Source organism: Pleuronectes platessa, chromosome 3, assembly GCF_947347685.1.
Source record: "Pleuronectes platessa chromosome 3, fPlePla1.1, whole genome shotgun sequence".
Taxonomy (NCBI): domain Eukaryota; kingdom Metazoa; phylum Chordata; class Actinopteri; order Pleuronectiformes; family Pleuronectidae; genus Pleuronectes; species Pleuronectes platessa.
In genome coordinates this window covers 19,845,865-19,862,101 of record NC_070628.1, presented here as the reverse complement: position 1 = coordinate 19,862,101, position 16,237 = coordinate 19,845,865, and the positions used below count along the sequence as shown (strand labels likewise).

General features: G+C 44.1%; 1 protein-coding gene across 2 annotated transcripts in view; it reads left to right on the top strand.

The window, feature by feature from the left end:
* Positions 1-15,874, top strand: part of mxi1 (max interactor 1, dimerization protein) — a 30,283-nt gene extending 14,409 nt beyond the window's left edge. For both annotated transcript variants that reach the window (XM_053418323.1, XM_053418324.1), the window contains exons 4-6: positions 9,469-9,583; positions 11,032-11,230; positions 11,871-15,874. In XM_053418323.1, coding sequence (XP_053274298.1) covers positions 9,469-9,583; positions 11,032-11,230; positions 11,871-12,034 — 478 coding nt within the window. In that variant the 3' untranslated portion in view covers positions 12,035-15,874. The remainder of the gene's footprint in view (positions 1-9,468; positions 9,584-11,031; positions 11,231-11,870) is intronic.
* Positions 15,875-16,237: the final 363 nt, after the last annotated feature.

Here is a 16,237-nt window from a genome sequence, read left to right as displayed (position 1 = left end):
CTTTTTTGTTCCCGGCCATCTAACCAGAATTCGTTATGTAGGTCCCATGAATCCCAACGTTTGCCAGTAACTGCCTAATCACTAAGACCAAAAATCTGTACCGTGTGTGGGAAAGAGATGAGCATTTCCCTCATTCCTGAACCTTGTTTGTCATGTTCAAAAATGGAGAGTTTGTCTAGTAAAGCCCTCAATGCAGGATTGTAGAGATCAGGACCTGGGACACAGGGCGTTCTACACAAGGTGAGCAGGAGTATTTTCTTTTCCCCGAAGAGCAGTGTAAGTGTAGCTGTTGATGATAACGTATGTATCAGGACACAAAAAGTGTTAATGAAGAGCTGATCATCACCATTTCGACAACTTATCACCACTTACCTGCTGTCACTGTCAAAACCATCACAGAACAGAATGTTATTGGTGCAGTTCACTCATTCCTCCATTCTATGTAGCTCCATAAGTAGAGCACTGCTCTTAATCTTTTAGGGTTAGGGGTTAAATATCTACTGGTGCCAATCATGCGCACAATTCCTGCACTCGTGACATTGTGGACGAATGTGCTCAACACAAAGCATGCTCATCTTTAATGTTGTTGTACTAGATTTTCACATTGTTTGGATATTTGTGTCACGTTGGAGTGGGCAGTTGAAATGATGAGAGTCGATTTTAGTCGTTTCCATTTCTAAACCCAGTGAAACTCCTGACAGATTGGCTCTGGTTTTGTGCCCGTGGCTAGTTTCTGGGCAGATTACACAGGCAGCACACTCCCCCCTTCCTCCCCCACTATCTACATCTCTTACCCTCTCTATGTTGCGCCGACTCTCTCTGTATCTATCCCATCTGTCTGTGCTTTATAAAAGAGAGGAGGGAATCATCCGTCTGTCAGATAAAAAAATAAAAGGTCCTACAGTCGCTGTAAGGCAGAGATTGCTCTAATCTTGTGTGCGTGCGTGTGCACAAAATGTGACGGACTAACTTGCTCGTCATCTGCAGACGGAAACAACTCAACTTTCGGGTGTAGCCTCAATGCAAAGTTCTTGTATATGTTTTTGGTCGCCTTGGTAATAAGGGGGGGCAAGGCCCTAAAGTTCCATAGGTTTTAGGAGTCAGTGTTGCGGTGCCAGGTATTAATGACTCTTAAACGCTAGTTACATATCATGTGCCATCCACGGGCTGAACCATCTGTCAAATCATAAGTCGCCGACGTAAATCTTTCACATGAAGGGGAATAATGAAACCTAGAATAATGATATTTGCTGTGCAAATCCAGACCAGTTCCACACATAAGCTTGTCCCCATCTGCATGCATGTGTCATTTCCTGAACCTTCCATTTATAGCTCGGATAATGAAGCTGTAGTTTGGCTCAAGCACATAAAGCGGGCTCCGTTTTTTGCAGACGGGCTGTTCCACTCTCTTTGATGACTGTTCCAGCAGTCAACCTAGTGAGTGGTGGTTTCCCCTATAAAAACACAACCTATTCAGTCAGGTGCCACTGTCTTTGTGTGTAATCATGTGACCTTGGCTGTAACCCGGGAGCAGTCATGTGAGAGAGGGCGGGGTGAGAGAGAGAGAGAGAGAATGACCACCACCCCCCTCCCAAGAGAATCCTAGAAGGGGGCATCTTTAGCAGAAAAAACAACCCTGCTCTTTGTTTTAAACCAGCGAACCAGTAAACAGAGGTAGAGAGCAAACACAAGAGGGCCGTTGTGTTTCTTGTGGTTGTAATGTTATTCACAGAGCACTTTTGTTTTTGATTTTTTCTCTCTGTTTACGTGAACATTAAGCCAAGTGCAGCCACTTCGTTTTATTATAATGTGGCGCTAGAAATTCTCAAAGAGTTTCGTTTTTTTTATGCATCCTGTGCTCCATGGTGGTTCCTACAGCCACAGCAAAGCATCATGGGGGTACGACTGTATAGGCTGCCATGTGGCTCCAGACCTGCCCCTCCCCATGTATATGAAATGCCACCATCTGCAGAGGGTGGATCAGTTTACCACATGTTAACATGTTGTTTCACTATAGGCAAGGCACGATGCTGGACAGGGAGCCTACCATGTGATTTGACAGTGGGACTGGTGTGGACCATTTACCTTAAAGCAGCTGGCGTTTCACTTCACGTTGTCTATTTTTACCCATGTAATAATGGATTTGGCATGTTTGGGAAAGTAATACTCAAAGCACAGAACATATCTGTGCTCACATCTTCTGCTTTTGATTTAATTGCCCTCCTCCACATAGTGAGTTAATTTGCCATTAAGTTGACGTGGCGCTCAATGGAGATGACTTGCTCTCCTCTAAATGAGGCATTACGTCACAAAATACTGTAATTAATCTGGTTATCTTTGACATGACTGTTAATCGTGATATGGGGCTGCCTTGAATGAGCCTTGACACAGGAGACGGAGTAAAGTAGAAGTGGAACAATGGAACTTGCTCACAAAATCAAGTTCATTTTTTTTCCCCTTGCTGTGTAATGATGTCCTAATGTCCTTTTACATGTCAGTTAAAACGATTTACCACTGAGACGATCATTGGTGATGTGTAATTAGTGTAATAACTGGGTGACGGGTCAGATTTCTTCTCCCACCACACACACATTAGAAGTAGGTCGGATTGGGAGTGTGGGTGCGAGCATGTGTGCTTGTGTTAAATGGGTTTTCGAGAGTGGGGGATTGCCAAAGCGAAGTGTATCAACTGGCTCTCCGGGCTGGAGATCTGACCCTCCCCTTTAAGAGCATGCACCTTCAGTAATTATGTCAGCCATCTTGGACGGCATGAGAAGTTATTCATTATTTACGTATCCACAAGTTCGGAATCTAGGGCAGCAATTTTTTTTCTCCCCCCTCCACCGCTCAAGCTTGGACTAATGGTGTTGGTTCCAGCAACTTTGAATGAAAAACATAAATAAGTATAACCTAAAAACAACCGTGACAAAATTTGTCACGGCTGTTTTCAGCTGCGTCTGTTTCCTGAGAAGATGAAGGGGGAAAATTACAGTTCTGTCCGCATCCCTCTTCAGACCCAGGTGTTCTTTTATTGCCATTTATTTTCCTTCCAAACAAAGAGCAGTACATGAATATGTATTTTCCTTTGTTTCTGCTCACCAGCCTCTCTGTTGGATACTGACTGCCCACAGGAAATGTCAGGATTCAGATTTGTACAAATTTATCTTTGTTATTCTGACTCAACTGATGTGACGCACGTATCTTACTTTCTCAAGTACATATATACTTGGTTACCTTATAACCTGTTTTTGTAGTTATTCCTTTCTCTTGTTGATGGTTAAGGACAGAGGAAAATGGCATCACATTAAAGGTTTTGAGTTTAGCTGATAGTGACCTATCTTCAGATGTAATAAAACAACAGAAAAAACATAAGATGCTCCATACCGCTTTGTGGTGTCATCCAAGGGTCCGGAAGCCCCGCCATTAAAATTCGCCTCGAAACGAGATAATTTACAGCAAGTTCTAAGTCTAAAAGTCCACCATAAGTTGCTAAGCTAGCGGACGTTAGCATTTCCGACAGCCCCTAAATGCACCTGTCTGAAGATATCAGAGGACATTGAGGCTCAAAACATGGTGTTGAATATTAATGTTTGGGCGTGCAGACACTTGGATGACACTACAGGTGCACTATGGAGGCATGTCATGGTTTTTCTGTTATTTTATGACGTCTGAAGAAGGACTCACCATTGACTTCATTGTATTGGATTCTGCTCTAGTTAACCCCCTTAGACTCTAGAAGTGTTTTATGGACTCAAACACTTCACCCACACAACGATAGGCATAGGTAGAAGATAATTAGTAAATTTAAATTTTTGGATGAAGTGTCCCTTTAAGCTCTTCGGAACAAATTGTGATACGTGAATATGGGCTATACAAATAGATTTTGGATTGATTGATATAAAAAGCAAGGCAGTCAGTTCCGATGTTAGTTTCTGTCTGTTCACAGTATACTCACACTACTGTCTCTAATCACTTCTCCAGAGGGACTGTAATATTACACTACCGCAGTGATTGCTCTTATCATTCTAATGATGTTGAAATGACAGCGTGTTGATGTTTTGTTCCCGTCATGCTAACAAACATTTAAAAAGGGATTTTTGTAGCATGTTAGTTGAGTCTCACGCTATCGTTTTCAATGCAGAGGTACCTTTTAATCAGAATATGCATACCTGTATATTATTGCAGTGCCTTTGCCCTTCAGTGTCTCCAACGGCACATGCACTCCGCTTGTACAAGTGCGTGGCTGTTACAAGGGCGAAGGAGGATATTGCAGACATAGCTGTGCTGACGAGAGGTGTGTGATGTGTGTAGGTTGTGTTAGAGCTGAGGTGGGCAGCCCCTCCATCCCAGCAGGGAGCGCTTCAAAGTGCCTCTTTAAAAAGAACTCAGCTTCAGACACTTTGGAGGCAGTTTGACGCATTCCAGCAACAAGTAACACAGCTACAGGGAGAGGGAGAATTTAGAATTTTTCATATAAATACTCGACCAGTGACGGGTTATTTTCTGTTGCATTGTGTTTGAATTCACTTTGCATTGACACACGGAAAAAGAAGGGGAAAAATGTACAGGAGAAAAATGGCTGTGGGTGTGTACGTGTGGTTCACAGAGGAGTCGAGATGACAGAGGAGGGCAGGTGATGAGGGAAGGTGTGGTGCAGTGACCCGGGGCCGGCTGGCTGCCTGCTCACAACGCCAAAAGGCAGAGCCTGCCTGCCTGAGTGCCCATCTGGGGCCCATCATGAGCACAAGGCACAGGAACACACACATGAAAGAGACATACACACACGCACACACACACGCTGCTAGAGTGGAAGTGCCCCATTGTCTCAAGAGGAAGGGAAGGCTGGCTGTGTCAGGAGTGAGCCTGCAAGTCCTGCCAATCGGTTGTGGGAGTCAATATGTGTGTGTTGGAGGATTTTTACACACCTCAATTTTCACTCTTTTTGTTAGTTATGTAATAGGCACGTAATGAACATGTTGAATCCATCCTATCGATAAGAACGCCCAAAAAAAAGCTTCTCCTGTTTAAGCCTCACCTGTAGAGGCCAACAAGGGGCGGTTATCACGATGGAGCATTGGTTTCCCCCTAATATACTTTCATAATGTTTCCCATCCAACATCCTATTGAGACTTCATTGTACAGCATGACTGTGCACGTCTTTGAGTTTCAGATGACTCCAATGAACTAGCACGGGATCAGCAGCAGCATTAGATGTGGTTTCCTCTTAATAACTAGTTGCATTATAAATCAATCCGTGTTAAGGCTTGGGTCCACCGGAGCTCGCTGCCTCACGGACAGAGAGAGACCATACGCCAGCGAAACAAACCAAAACCAAATGAGAGATGCCGTCGTGCTGGCTTATATTCCTAGGAGTCTCCCTCTGCTGAAGTCAAGAGGAAAACAGGGACTCAATGTCCCTGCTGTGCGTGACAGTTTTGTGCACAGGTCCTGGTAGCAACTGGCCACGTGTTGTGTTATATGCCACAGATGGAGAGTTCCTCATTCAAGCAACATACAGCTCGCTGAGCCAGTCATTAATCACTGGGAATATCCAACTGAAACTGATAGCCTTCATTAGCGTTGGCTGTTTTTTGTTGGTCATTCATGCATTAAACACTTTCCACTGCCTTAGGACGTCATTGCACCATTTATAGACCAACACTTTAATACACATAAGGTAATTGCCATATATGCTTTTTCTTTCTCACAAACAAGCCTATGTTAGTTAAACAGTTTAACCCCTGATGAAGCGACTGCAATAACAGCAGCCTAATTCCTCTGATGGTGATCTGCTGATGTTGCATTCTTTAAATACGTTTATTTGACCAGTTCTTAGCCTAAGTACCCGAGGACATGAAGTTATTGGGCTGTGCAGTAAATCCATAGCTGTTCAGTAATCTGCATCAGATTTTTCCTAGGACTTGGCAAAAAAAGTAAGCTCTGTAACCGGTTGTTGTGTTACGTGGCTTCACAAGGGCAGAGGCAAAGAGACTGTGGCTGCAGCACGCAGGTATTTATGGTCATAAGCCGCAACTCATATTGTAAGCTGCAAATGGCTTAAGCTCCTTAGCTCTGGGTCTACATGATAAACAAACCTTTTCAGGGTATAGGTACCTGTCTTGGTAGCTTCACCGGTAGATCTTAGAGTCTGATCTCAGTTGCTGCTCAGAGAGATAGCAGAGCTGGTGGTGCAGACCACCATGATAAATGTGTCTCTGTCTTTATCTGAAGTGGCCTCCGGCTCCAGGCTATTAATCCGCAGATTTTTCATCCCTCATTTGAAATACTTTTGTGCTGAAAATGGAAGTTCCAGTTGGACTTTCCTTCCCCAGACTGTCCTGTGTGATAGCCATGAATTACACAACATTACATGAAATACACGCTGTTCCTCCACCACTCCCTCTGATGCTTTGTGGGGCTTCTTTGCCCTCTGTAGTTATCAGAGTGTTCCACAGTAAAGCATGTCGTGCACCCAGAGATTAGCACGTATGCCATGCAGGCGTCTCATGTGTCTGTCTATTGATAAGAGGCACAGAACGTTTAAAAGCTGCCAACCAATGGCTTTATGTAAGAAGGCATCGCACAGTACACCGTGAAAAGTGTATCTGTGAAAAGAACAGAAAAGTGCTGCAGGAGTTGAAAACTTGGCAGACTTCTTCTTCTCTTCCAACCCCCTCTCACCACCATCATACTCGTCATCAGCATCACATGGGTGTGGAGTGGTATTTGTGGTTTCACACTGACTTGGCATAAAAGTGGTGATTCAGCAGCCCGACCAGTTATGCCTCTCACCACAATCACTTATCGAGGTCTCAGCCCGAAGAACCATAATGTAATATTTTGGTCACAGGCAACGTTAGAGAGGTGGTGATACTTTTGTCTGCGGTCGGAGCACCGTTGCTTCCTCCATACGTCCGTCATGTCAGTGTGTCGGGGAGAAGGGAGGGTGGAAGAAGGACAGGAGTGTTTTGTAAGTGGAGGTTATCTGAGGCTGTCTGCTGAGACGGTTGTTTTAATATGGATGGGTGTGGGGGAGAAGATTGTGGTCTCCGGTGTCTGGAGTTTGTTAACTCGACGCCTGATGGGCCAGACAGAGAGACACGCAGGCCTCTACATGAGCAGTGTGTCCTGCCCTGCCCTTGCAGCCTCCCTCATCAGGCGGCACTTGACCATGTGTGGAAAAACAGTGTTTGCGTGTGTAACTGAGGAAACACGTAAGATCAGGCCGGCTGTCTTTTAAGTGAGCACAAGCTTTAAAACTAAAAAAAATGTAGCATTCATGAGCAAGTATGTGTTCGTTCAACCATGTAATTTAAAATCAGATTTGTGTCTGGCCTTCAGCCCCAGCTGCACAATAAATAATTGAATGGCAAATCAGCCATGTTAAAACATTCCTTGCACATGCGCCTTTTCATTTGAAATTTCTTGTGTAGAAAATATGCCAAATTGCTGTAGAAATACACTTAAGGGCTTGTTTACATGTAATCACGTATTATTAATCTTAATCTTATGAGCAGTGTTGAAGGAAATTGACAGAATTGTAACCACCGAGACAAATATTCAACCATGTTGTCCAGCAGTCTGTGGCTACATCCACTCTACTACGTTTTAGTCTTAACAATCCATCACTGCTACTACTACTCGTTATGAGCGCCTTAGGGGAAGAGGTTTGGAAATGCTGCTGGTCCCGTATTAGTTTGAATACTCAAAGACGGAGACGTTCGAGTGTGTGTTAGTGTGTTTGTGTGTGCGCACGTGTGCACTTCAGGGGCAAAGATGGTGGTTTGAGGTACAGATGAGGCAAACACAGATAGACCCTTCACAGATAAGAAACAGGGGTGGGCTCTTGTCTCCACTGTGAATAGAACTGATTACACAGACAGATGACCTGAGCCAGACTGATTCAGTCAAACTTCTTAACTCATTGTGTGTGTGTTTGGATGTGTGTGGGTGTGTATGTGTGTGGGTGTGTGTCTGTGTGTGGGTGTGTGTCTGTGTGTGGGTGTGTGTCTGTGTGTTGACGTTACGTCTCGTGACTTCTAAACTTTTAGCACGACAGACTGAATCAGGCACCTCCTCGTTCACTCCCCAGACATGCAGCACTCGTCTTGTTCATGTACTTAAAACACACACACTGACACACACACACACACACACACACACACACACACACACACACACACACACACACACACACACACACACACACACACACACACACACACACACACACACACACTTACACGTGCTTACTGTAATGGTTTAATGGCTTGCACTGCTCTCGTGTTCTTATCAGCACCATCCATGCATAGCTTAACCTCCCCTCAGCACACACACACACACACACGCGCGCGCACACACACACACAGACAGACATGCTCCAGCCATCGCTCACATGTCTCCACCAGTCTTAAACCAGCAGAGCATGGCACAGAGCCGTCTATTCCTGTGAAGTCGGTGTGCTCTCGGTCCCCCGTGCTCGTCTCCTTGGGGCCCCCACAGAGATAGTTCCAGAGCCCGGGGTCGCTCCACTGATTCCACTGACTCTTAATGTCTCTACCGCCATTCCCTCCAGGCCAGGCTAAATGGGCAGCCCATGCTAATGGAGCGCTGATTGTGTTATAGCCACAATTATCTCTCTTTACCTCTCGACTCCGGGCCATTAGCGGGATAGATAGTCCAGAATAAGGGACTGTCGGGATGATGGAGCGAGTACAAGACAAGCAGGGTCCAGGAAATGCCCTCACACATTTCTGCCCCCCCTCTCTCTCAGCTGAAACTTGTTGTTTGCAAGAACTACATACCAGCAGAGGCTAATGTAGCGTCTCAGGGCTTATGTGAGACATGAATCATATGTAACCTGCTGTGTCGTTGAACTGTAAGCTGGGGGGATTTACAACACATGAGCCGGATCTCGGAGAGAAATACGAGGGTGTCTTAATGAGGCTGCTTCCCAAGGTGACAGTGTAGTGTTCGCATGTTGGTGAGCAGCAGGTTTATTTAAAGGGAGAAATCCAGAAATCATCAGAGCCCATGGAACACAGCTGTAAATTTTGGTCTTTTGCTTGAAGTGGGTGTGAAGTCATAAATAGCTTGACATCTGTGTTGAGGCAGTAAAACATGTCCAAGATTATAGAGAAAAGTACAGCAGAAGAAGAAGAAGAGAAAAGACTCCAATCGCTGGTTTTAAGGGTGAACTGTTCTTTCAATAACCCTCTGGTGGTTTGTATAAAGTAGCAATTGGCTGGAAATTAGACAAACTTGTTTGAAACTGGAATTTACTGCTTAAAAATCACCCTACAACCTGTACAAGAGTAATCAAGAGAAGTGAGTCACTAAACCACGTCTGCCTGAACAAACCCAGATGGATTGCATTTTACTGTCCAGGGCCTCAACTGCTTCCCCATTGTCCTCTGTGATGTATCTAATCGTTATCTCCCTCTGTCTCTCTGTCGTCCTGTTTTGCAGACGAGCTCACCTGCGGCTGTGTCTGGAGCGGTTGAAGTCCCTCATACCTCTGGGACCTGACTGCAACCGCCACACCACCCTGGGCCTGCTCAACAAGGCCAAATCACACATAAAGGTACAGGCTGAGCAGAGCATCAGCACAGCCGGTCCTGTTCACATTTCTGGACACAAATATAAAACTGAGAGCGAAAGAAGAAAGACCATATCAACAAAACTGAGCAAAGAATAAAATGCATAAAAACATGTTGATACAAATGCATAAAGATGCACTGCCTTGTCTAAATGAGTGTTTCTGATCTTTAGTGCCTGGCCTTTGCATCTCCATACCTTTTTTCTTTAGCCCCAAATAATTTGCCAGTTAACACTTTCATAGATTTATCAGTTCATAACTGAACATCAACCAGCAGTGAATGATAAGCTTTGCCAACACTTCTGTAGCCAGTGACCATTCCACCTGGTTGTCACTCTGAGACTCTGCTGCTGAGTTGTTCATATGAGAAAGACAAACTCATTCTCTGACATGAATGTCTGAAAATAGCTCTTTACTTTTCACCATCTCAACACCATTCATCGTGATTTCTGTTACCAAGCAACCAACTGCAGGGTAGACAATTTGCTTCCTGTGTCCACCAGTGTACGGAAGTTGTCACATGATGTGTTTTCACAGGGGGAACATTCGATCTCAAATTTCTTTTGCACCACTCTGTTCCAGTTTCTGGGCTGAAGGTGAAATATCGATTATTTAACTACACCTGAAACCGTCACATATGATTCCTCTGCCTGATAATCCAGAGAAGCGTGTGTAACATCTTAAGACATCGGCTTCATGCCTTCACATCCACGCTGACAACAGGCACGTGACTGAGACTGAGCAGACCGTGTGTGAAAAGGCCCGGGTAGCGTGCTTCACTTGACAGACAGGGGGGGGCATAAAGCCGATATTGTTGTTGGACAAACACACGCACACACACTTCACACACTAACAAACATGCACATTCTCTCTCTCTCTCTCTCTCTCTCTCTCTCTCTTTCTCTCTCTCTCTCTCTCTCTCTCTCGTCTCTTCATCACTTATTGATGGCCCATTCTTCGGCAGTGACACAAAGCCACCAGGTTAGATCTACAACATGGAGCGTATCAGGCCCAGCCACGGCCCTTGCTTACATTGTTATGGCACAGGAAGTTAACAGAGGTAGCGAGTACAGAGGAGTCCACATGGTGTCAACACAGAAAGGTGAAGCAGAGATCTGAGTGGACACAACACATTAGAAACCGGTTGTTGAGGTTTTGACTTTGTTTCAATATGAGAGGAATCTCTGTACAGAACATCGACATCTATCTCCTCAGTATCTGCATTCTTTCTTAAGGTGTTCCTCCCGCTCTTCTTCTCTTATCTGCTCTATTTTTCTCAACTGTCTCGCCCTCAGTCTGTCCTCCTATCTCCTCCATCACCCACTATTTGTGTGTCCCCCTTTAGAAAGAATTCTGGCTAACACGCTGACATTTATCTCCCCCATAATAATGAACCTATTCTCCATCTCCCCCTCTGCTCTCTCCCCTGTCAGAAACTTGAAGATGCGGATAGGAAGAGCCAGTATCAGCTGGAGTCTCTGGAGCGTGAGCAGAGGCACCTCCACCGTCAGCTTGAGCTGCTGAGGGGGGGCAGCGGTGCTGTAGCCCAGAGTAGCCCAGGGGAGGGCGAGAGGATACGTATGGACAGCGTGGGCTCCACCCTCTGTTCCGACCGCTCGGACTCTGACCAAGGTGAGTGGGACCACAGTCGAACCAGTTGCAGCCCCTCTGGGACTCTTTTTAAAGTGAATATAATCAACCACAGAATTGTTGGATAGAGATTAAAATGGCAAAATACTTCTTGAAAGTATGTATCTTGAAGTATTGAACATAGTAATGTTAAAGCCTATATTAGTTTTTTCTATATAATTTAATATTTTGTAGTTTGGATACTTCTAATGAGTCAAATTGATTATTTTCAACGGATATATACTGTTAGAGGAACTGTTTGCAAGACAAGACATTTTAATCAGCATTTTAAATTAAAGCCGTTATAAAAATATTGTTCTACCTAATATTATGTTGTGTAAAGGAAACAAATAGTGATGTTCTATGTTTTTATTATCAAAACGAATTGACTATACCAGTGCCTGTGTAGCCAAAGCCTGATTTATTTTTATAAAAATTGGAAATTACTTCTATACTGCATATTTGTAGCACAATTTAAAGATAAAATTACAAAAATCTGCTTCTAGATTATTCTTGACATGACTTTATTTTTATGTCATTCTCACAAATGTACTTCCCAGAATCAGTTTCTTAGTCTCAAATGAATTGATTTTTTTTTTTCTTCTTTTCTTCTCTGATGCCATCTCTCCATTCTCGGCTGCAGAGGAGATCGAGGTGGACGTGGAAAGCACAGAGTTCTCCCATGGAGAGCTGGACAGTGTGAGCACGGCCAGCACCAGCGACCTGGACGACCACAGCAGCCTGCAGAGCATGGCCAGCGACGAGGGCTACTCCTCCTGCAGTGTCAAACTTGCCTTCTCCTCCTAGAGCCCCCCAGCACCAGTACGCCCACCACCATCGCCGCCACCCCCCCTGCCAAACCCAGCCGCCCTCCCATCTGTTTATCCACACAGCAATGCCTACATGCATACACCCGTTCACCTCAGACGACACCCAGGGTCCCAGCTAATGTCTGAGCAGCACCCCCCCCCCCCCCCCCCCCCCCTTCGCCTGCTCCCAGCATTTTAGTTGCCCTCCCTGCCAGGGACCCATATGATGTGAGACTGACGACTGGTTCTGGTCTTCTTCTCTTCTTTTAAAGGGAGGTCAGAGACTTGGTTGACGTGAAAAAAATGATACAGCATCGTGATTTTTAAAACCTTGCAATTGAAATGAATGATTGATTTTACTCCTTTTTACTCCAACCCTTAAAATGTCTGGATTTTTTCTAAAGATTCACAATCGATCCCCAATTTGATTCAAAATGCACTTAAATGTAGAGATAATTCCAAGTCCCTCCTCCTGTGGGTGTGTGTGTGTGTTTGGAGCTGATCCTTCGTATCCCATCCTGATGTTGTGGTGTTGGGCCGGGATAATCGGGAGCACATCTAATCGGGACTTCAATGAACACTGTGGGTGAACTTTGCCATATCAACACAGCTGAAACAACATCTTTCCAGCCCCTGATTGAAGCTGGAACACTTGAATTGGTGCTATAGTGAGACAAACCAATGGGAAAGCAGATCAGATACACAACCACTAAGCTTTTAAAGCAAACAAAGCATGTCTGTTATGATTGTTTCCAACCAAGTGTGGAGGGAAACAACCCCCCAAAAATATATATATGGAGGGAAAAAATACATTCCTATCGAATGTGGGTGCTCAGTGCATTTTCAAAGAGTGGAAATTGTAACTGTGTGTGTGTGTGTGTGTGTGTGTGTGTGTGTGTGTGTGTGTTTGTGTGTGTGTGTGCGCGCGCGCGTGTGTTTTCGTTTAGTTTCTTTCCCCTCGACAAGCAGCTACAACAAGCCATCCTGCACTTGCCTACTTTAGAGCTGTCCACAGAAACAGCACAAACAAACCAAGAAGTAAAAGAGAGAAAAAGTCCAAACGAAAAAGTCGACAAACTTTGGAATAGACGCCCAACCTCTTTCCAGCAGTAACAAGCAATAACTCTTGTAGTAGTTTTTTTTTTTTTTTTGTCCCATCAGTTTAAAAAACCCTCCCGGTTTCTTTTCCCCTCTCCCTAACGACACGTGTGTGTGTGTGTGACCGTCCAAAAAAACAGATTTCTAGTTTTTTCTTTGTACATACAAATAGCTCAGATAAATAAAAGTTTAGAAAAGAGATTTAAAAAAAAAAAAGGGTAGAGCTCATGGATAGACATGTTGCCTCTGTTGCTGGTTGACCTGTGTTTATTGTGCTTTTTAGATTCAGATTTACGGAAAGATGTCGTCCTCTACAGAGTGACAGTGGATGTGGCATGGACACTATTTTACTCTGCTCAGTTTTTATTGATGAAAACATTTGAGAGTTACTCGTTTCTGTTGCTTCCCAGAGGAGGAAAGGCGATTTATTCTCCAACAAGATAAAAAAAAACACAAAACAACAAAAACAAAAAAGCGTTGCAGTGAGACGTGTGTTGGAGGATGTCTGTGTGTCTCTCTCTTATAATTTATTAGACTTTTTTTTCCTTCTTTTTTTTTTCTTCTTGTGTTTGTATTGTTCATGAACAGGGGGTTACAAAATGCTGCATATGGCATTCATTCCACTGGTGGTCAGGTGTTCTGTGAAACATCTGAGGTGCAGGGGGGGGGGAGAAAAAAACGGGTTATATGATGATGTCACTGTTCGCCATCCCAGCTCCATTGGTGTTACAGATTGCACTTCCACCACAGTCCTCCTTACGTTTTTCAGTCCCCGTGAATCCTCTCATGTCTGGAAGAGAAAGAAAAACAAACAGCGCCACCGTTTTGAATATTTATTTCTCAAATCCCTCGAAGAACCCAAGCGACGGGGTGAAAGAAAAGTTAACTTATTTTACTCCTCCTATTGATGATTATTCCTCATTCCTTATTTTAAGAAATGTATATTTTATGGGTTATTGTCGTTATTATTATTATTCCTTGATTTTTCTTCAATTTTTTTTGAGGGGAGGGTCCAGAGGATGGGAGGGAATCAGAAGAAAATGTAGCTGGTTTGTTATATATTCTTTCTTTTTTTTGTTCTTTTTTTTTGATGGACACTTGAAATGTAATTGGTCCCTAAGCTGCTCCTAATGCTGAGCCCGCCTGTTTAGAGTCGTCAGCCTTGTCCGGAGCCGACTTTCCCACCTCTCCTACGCTATGCCTGTGACGATGAATTCAGATCATTAAAAAAAAACATGGATAGGCTGAAAAACAAAAAGGGGGGGGGGGGGGGGGGGGGGGCTTCCTCTGCACAAGGCTTATTTGATAGCCAAGACTTTTACTGGCAGTTTGAGCCGGTTGCTACACAATAAACAGGGGTCTAAAACTCCACTTTCCTCTTTCAGGAGGATTGTAGTCTCTATTAAACTTGTGTTGTAGTTGAAAAAAAAATGTGTCTTACATTTACAAGGCCTCCCACTGAGGATTTCAAGTGAAAAAGAAAACAAAGAAGAACAAATCCTTCGCTTTCCTCTGAAGGACGTCAGAGTTTGACATCAGAGCTCTCTGGTAGAGCCCTGTTGAGGTTGTTGGACATGGCACTGAATCAGAAAGTCACCACTGTCGGTGCTCGATCATTAAAATATACACAAATGCCAAAACCACCTCAGAACACCTCAGTGTCCTCTCTCTTTATCTCTTTCTCTCTCTCTCTCTCCGAGGGAAAGTTTGCATTTATTCTGCCCCAGTTTAAGTTATTAACCTTCATCGTCTCTTCGTTTCTGTTTTTTCTTTTTCATATACGCTGGGTTTTTATGAACCTGCGTTGACGACAGGTAAAAATGTCCCGTGTTTGGAAAAAATAAAATTCACTCCTTTTGCAGATCGGACACTTGTCTTTTCACCTGCTTGGGGTCCAAAGTGTTTTCTTACATCATTGGGACAAATCTGACAATGTTGGACAATGTGTGAAAACGCTCTGGCGCTCATTGTATTGTCTCTTGAGGCAAATTATTCTGCTCTTGTATTCTAAAACGGGATGAAAACGAATTTTAAGACAGAAGCCAGGTCTGTGCTCTCTCATGTGTGAGTGTTCAGTGTATGTGTGTGTGTGTGAGGGAGTGTGTGTGTGTGTGTGTGTGTAGAAAGGCACCTGGTCCAGGACTCGTCTGCACTGATCTTAGTTTCCTTGCTGCTGCTCAGCACATATCAGACTCCGGGACCAGTCTGTCCAGTGTGAGAAATAATAAGTGGTGGTGGAGGCTCCATCACATAAACTGCAGGTGTGGTTTTGCATTGAAAGTGAAAGGAACTGTTAAGGTCAGAGCAGACTGGTCCAGGGTCAGTCCAGGTTACTGGAGTTTCTGGCTACGCTGCAAATTCAAAAAACAAATGTCATATCTACATAAGCTGTTGATCACAAAGCTATATTTTTACCTCTTTGTTTTAGGCTAAGGTTTAGACCCACAGTCCTGACTGTGCTTCAGGTTGGTGAATGAGTTGACTTGACTAAAAGTGAACCAGCACAGCAAAGTGGAAGCTGTATGAAACCACTTTCCGTTCTGGTGTCGGTCCCTCAGGAGGTCGACCCTGAGCAAACGGGTCCACGAGGTCAAGTTGAGCCAAACCAAACGAGCAGGAGTCCTGTTGTTCTGAACCTGTGGCCATCCTTTGTAAATCATGCACTCTGATAAATGACTCTAGCCGTGTAAGTTGAAGATGCAATACTTACAATAAAAACACCAAGATTTTCAAACCTGAACGACTAAGCCGGATTGTTTGTACCATGAAATGTGCTGTACAGCTGGGACCCATGCTGAGGTGGCCAAACAGGATCTGAAGTTCAGGATTTCAAACTAAAACAAGAAGGTTCTTCATCTCTTCAATCTATGGGACAAATATTTTCAAATAAAAAACTGAATTGAATGTGTGTCCTGTAGAATAACATGTAATATAACATAGAATAGAGGGTCTGAACCCTTCTAATGGGTCACATGAGGGGGGGTCGGAAGGATGGATGATTATAGTGACACTGGAAAGAAAAAGATAGCTGTTGCTTTTTCTTTAAAAAGTCTTTGGTTTTATCACTTCAGGCCTGTAAATGCTTATTGAAATCAAACAACTT